The sequence below is a fragment of the Sinocyclocheilus grahami genome, unplaced genomic scaffold (genome assembly GCF_001515645.1).
Source record: "Sinocyclocheilus grahami isolate Dianchi unplaced genomic scaffold, SAMN03320097.WGS_v1.1 scaffold949.1, whole genome shotgun sequence".
In the NCBI taxonomy this organism is placed as follows: domain Eukaryota; kingdom Metazoa; phylum Chordata; class Actinopteri; order Cypriniformes; family Cyprinidae; genus Sinocyclocheilus; species Sinocyclocheilus grahami.
In genome coordinates this window covers 695,703-700,626 of record NW_015506128.1, presented here as the reverse complement: position 1 = coordinate 700,626, position 4,924 = coordinate 695,703, and the positions used below count along the sequence as shown (strand labels likewise).

The 4,924-nt window shown below is 31.9% G+C and overlaps 1 protein-coding gene across 1 annotated transcript in view; it reads right to left on the bottom strand.

Annotated features, from left to right (window-relative positions):
• Positions 1-1,402: 1,402 nt before the first annotated feature.
• LOC107564591 (wiskott-Aldrich syndrome protein family member 1-like) overlaps positions 1,403-4,924 on the bottom strand; it is a 91,845-nt gene continuing 88,323 nt past the window's right edge. Inside the window, exons 10-11 of the mRNA XM_016249711.1 lie at positions 3,762-4,093; positions 1,403-2,126 (exon numbers count right to left, since the gene is read on the bottom strand). Of these exons, the coding sequence (XP_016105197.1) occupies positions 1,969-2,126; positions 3,762-4,093 (490 nt within the window). The 3' untranslated portion in view covers positions 1,403-1,968. The remainder of the gene's footprint in view (positions 2,127-3,761; positions 4,094-4,924) is intronic.

Genomic DNA, 4,924 nt, shown 5'->3' with positions numbered 1-4,924 from the left:
ATGACAATTATGTACTTTTATAACGTTGTGTTTTTATCACTTTTTTAGTTTGTTCCAAAATGTTTATGTATAATTTAATATCACTTATGCAATGTCACAATGTCACAAAAAAAATTATATAAAAATACATTTCTTTATGAAAAATAATTTCTAAAATAACTTTCCATTGAATTTATGACCTGTGGATATTTTAGTTCTTTTGAGAGTCACTAAATCAATATTATTGATTTTTTGCATCTAGTTTCAATCTTGCTTTCTATCCGCATTGCAGGAAAATCAACAACTTCGAGCTTGTGATGCATTATTTCCTGCGATTATGATTCTGGTGTATATTTATGCCTTCACTTTACATTTAAAAGTTTGTGTAAATGCTCATAAATGTCTAAATATTTCTGTTTCCATCACCGAACTCCTCTTATGAATGGATGACCCCATAATTCAGTATCCTGTCAGAACCTTGAACATTAGTTTTTATTCATTCAAGCAAACTGTTACAGTAAACAGTTACATACGTTACACGGTATACAGTATTTTAAATCATGTTTAATCTTTGTTTCTGAAACTCTTTTTTCCGTTTGGAACATAGAAACAGCGAATGCTGGAGAAATGCAGGCAAAAGTAGTAACAGCACAATACATTCAACTCATCAACATTTATACAAACCATAAGGCCTAAGAAAGAGAAACCGGCGTTCAGTCCCAGCAGACGACGAGCGTTTACTCTCATCTCTTCTTCACTCACGAAGTCTGGTTTGAAATATGACTAGGTCTGTTCTCACGTTTTGGCAAACAATTATTACAATTTTATTTTGTTCGTAAATTGAGAAATGCAATAAATGACAATTTATAGACCTCAGAAAGAAAAAGGCCACAATGTTTTACAATGTTTTTTGTTTGACCTTTATGGATGAATCTCATGAAAACATGTCACATTTCACCCTTAAATCAAAGAAATCATTTAGAAAAAATATCATAAAATAAAAAAGAAAGAAAGAAAAAGAAAATTAAGCCCATTTTAGGGCTAAATTACCATTTTAAAATTAATGTATATTTATTAGTCTGGAGGAAAAATGATTTTAAATATTTTAACAATTATTTATAATTTTTAAAAAATAATATTTATAGAATATAACCTATATATTTGTGTGTGTTTATGTATTATACAATATTTTAATTAAATATATTTCAACACATTTTTCCTCCAAATTAATAAATAAATTATATATATATATATATATATATATATATATATACACACACACACACACACGTGTGTGTATGAATGTATATGCATAACAAAATGCAAGATCTAAATGCAAAAAAAAATAAAATAATTAAATTAAATTTAAAAAGAGAAATAAAAAACTAAAATGCATTTTCTTCATGGGAAATTAATTTTTTATTAAATTTTTAATTGTGAGGTGAAATGGACAAGAGATTCACTCGTGTATTTTAAGTCGTCTTGACAAGATAATAAAAACGTTCCTTCATTTTTTTCCTTTGACTTTGTCCATCACAAGCACAAAATGACATCAAACATCTCTGAAATGGAAGAACAGTTTAGATGATATAGAAAGTATAATAATCATCCGTCACATTCTGATATGACACACTGAGACGTTCCTGTCGTGACCAGAAGTCGCTGTCGTCTCTCGCGCTGAACTATAACAACAAACCAACCGCTTTTGTTGTTCCTATTGAGAATAAAAGACGGACGAATTCAAATGAAAGAAAACTGACAGATAAAAAAACCCCAACATGGTTATTTTCATTCATCAATTGCACAACAAGTGGTTAAAAAACATTAAAGCAAAGCATTCTGGGAACATGGAATACAGTCGTCTGCAGTCCCGATGTTTCCTGAATTAGACCGCGACTGATGGGAGAGTGTTTGTGGGAAAACTGTTATTGGGAAGAAGGTTAGCTGAGATTTCATGAAACTCTTGATCCCGTGACGTTCGTCTTTCTCTCATTCCATCCAGTCGACCTCGTCGAACTCGTCCTCGTCTTCGGAGTCGCTGTACTCCACCGCGATGCGGCGCGACAGGATTGTGGCCACGTCGTTCCCCACGCGCTCGTGTTTGGCCTCTTGTTCCCGCTGCTCCTCCACCTTCCTCAGCTGGATCCCTGAGACACCGAGGTTGAGCTCGTTATGCTCACGTTTGCATGTATGCATTTTATTGACATTGCATTTATGCATTTATGCAATGTCAATAAAATGCATAAATAAAATGCATAAATGCAATGTCAATAAAATGCATTCATGCAAACGTGAGCATAACGTTTGCATTTATGCATTTTATTGACACTGCATAAATGCATAAATAAAATGCATAAATGCAAATGTTATGCTCACATTTGCATTTATGCATTTTATTGACGTTGCATTCAAGGTGCACATTTACATTTCATCACTTCTAGCTTTCCCTAGGAATCGAACTCATGACCTTGGCGTTGCAAGCGCCGTGATTTACCGTTTATATAAGATCAAGCAAATGAAATATTTAATTTGCTGCCTGTTCTAGAGCTCGCAATCCGAAGTTATTTCTTTGACTGATGCTTGTACATTTTTAATTATATATTTTAAATTATACTAATTTAATATTTTCATTTATTTAACGCATTTATAATATTTTATTAATGCTATTTAAATTTGTTACTTCAATTGATTTATTGAATTTATAATTTGTAATTAATTATTTATTCTAATTGTATTAATTTATTACTTGCGTTTATTTATTGCATTAGTAATTTTTATTAATTGTATGTTTTTATTATATACATTTATTTTATTCACAATTTGTATTAATTATGATTTTTATTGTATTCATTTATAAGTTACATTTTAATTGCATTGATCATTTTATTAATTATATTTTTTATTACACAAATGTATAAATTACATATATTATATTCACAATATATTTATAATATTTTATTATTTTTAATTACAATTTTTAATTATATTAATTTATTAGTTCCATGTATTTATTGCATTAATTATTATTATTAATGCATAAGTTTTTATTATGCCTTTAAATTAAAATTAATAAAATTAAATTATTTTATTACTTATATATACATTTTAATGTGTTGAAAAAATGTGTTGAAATATATTTAATAAAATTATATACATATAATATACATATAATATATATATATATATAGCATCTGATTGCCACAGAAATTAATAAAGTTGTAAACTAAACTACATAAAATGTTTTATTTGGGGCCAAAAGGTTTGGAGCTTTTAATAAATATCCTAATAAATATCTGAATATGCAATTTAGACACATGAAAAACCACAAAAAGATCTACTTGATCTACTTATTTTTTTCCATTCATTTTCTTTTTAGAAAAAAAAAAGTGTTCTGAGATTAATCACAACAAAAAAAATGTTTAAATAAAATTCGGAGCAAAATAAAAATAGTAAAAAAGACAAATACAGGCTGAATTTAGTATAGCATACTAGCACATTAAAATATATAAAGATATGGCAGAAATAGAGCAGTATGCTACCTATTCTAAATTTAGCTTTCCGTGTATTAAAAGTTTAGACGGGAATCCCATGATGCATTGCAATTGACGTAATCAAATCAGCCATGAAAATACTATAGAAACGTATTGATTGTAGGTATAGAATAATAATTACAAAATAAAATATGTATAATTATATTGTAGTGTGCAACTGTTTTTAGTGTAGATTTTGGACAGATACCTGATTTGCATATACTAAGTGAACTTGAGTAAAACTCCGCCTACCTTTACGGATGGCCTCCAATAGAACGCTGCGGGCGTCGCTGATTGGCGGAAGGTTGGATGGATACCTCTTGACCTCGTGACCCGAGTGAGTGGGTGGCGACGAAACGGCTCCTGATGGGAAGGAAGGCATGGTGGGCGGGCCTGAGGATGAGCAGGGGGAGGAGCTTCTGTTTCCTGGGAGGGGCAGAGGAGGAGGCGGCGGAGGAGGTGGCAAAACCATTCCGTCTCCAGCTGTGGGCGGAGTCTTGCCCAGCTGTCCGCGGGCGGGGGAGGAGTGAAGGGGCGGAGCCACCGGAGGGGGGGCGGGGGGCAGGACGCCCGGGGCGATCTGGCTGCTGGAAAGGTAAGGGAGGGATCGGAGGCGGAGCTGAACCACGCATTCTTGAACCTGATAGGCTGGCTGGCAGAGGGGGAGGGGGCGGGGGTAAAGGGGGAGGTGCCGGGGGCGGGGCATTGGAGTTGAGGAAGACAGGCGTGCGAGCCGGAGAATGCGTGACGCTATCCGAGAAACCTGAGCTGGAGCTGCGAGACAGAAATACGGGAGAAAAAAAAGTCACAATGCAAATATTACATAAAATTATAATTTCTTTTGATTTTGGAGTGAAATGTGATCTGGACAGGTTTTCACAGGATTCAGGCTTAAACGCAGTACTAAAGAGTAGTGATAAAATAATTCAGTCCAATTAAAAATTGGATAATGTAATCTAATTAAAACTAGGCTTTTTATTAAATATTTGTGTTTGCTACTCATTTTTATGCTTGTTTTGTTATTTGATTAGCATGTTGCTAGCTTGCAAACACGCTAATGGCAATCTTTATTAGAGGCTTTTGTTTTTTTTCTCCATTAATTTTACCCATAGGGGTATTTAAAAAGGTCTTGCTATTTTTTTTAATTAATTAAATAATTTAAATATATTGATTTATTAATTGCATTTATTTATTCTGTAAATATTTTTGCATTAATTATATATATTAATTTATGTTCATTTTATATATTTATTATTACATCTCATTTACATAAAATATTAATTATATATTTGAATTATATTGATTTATTAGTTGCATTTATTTTTTACATACATATTTTGTTTTAAAGGGGTCATATGGCGTTGCTAAAAAGAACATTATTTTGTGTATTTGGTGTAATGAAATGTGGTTTAAGG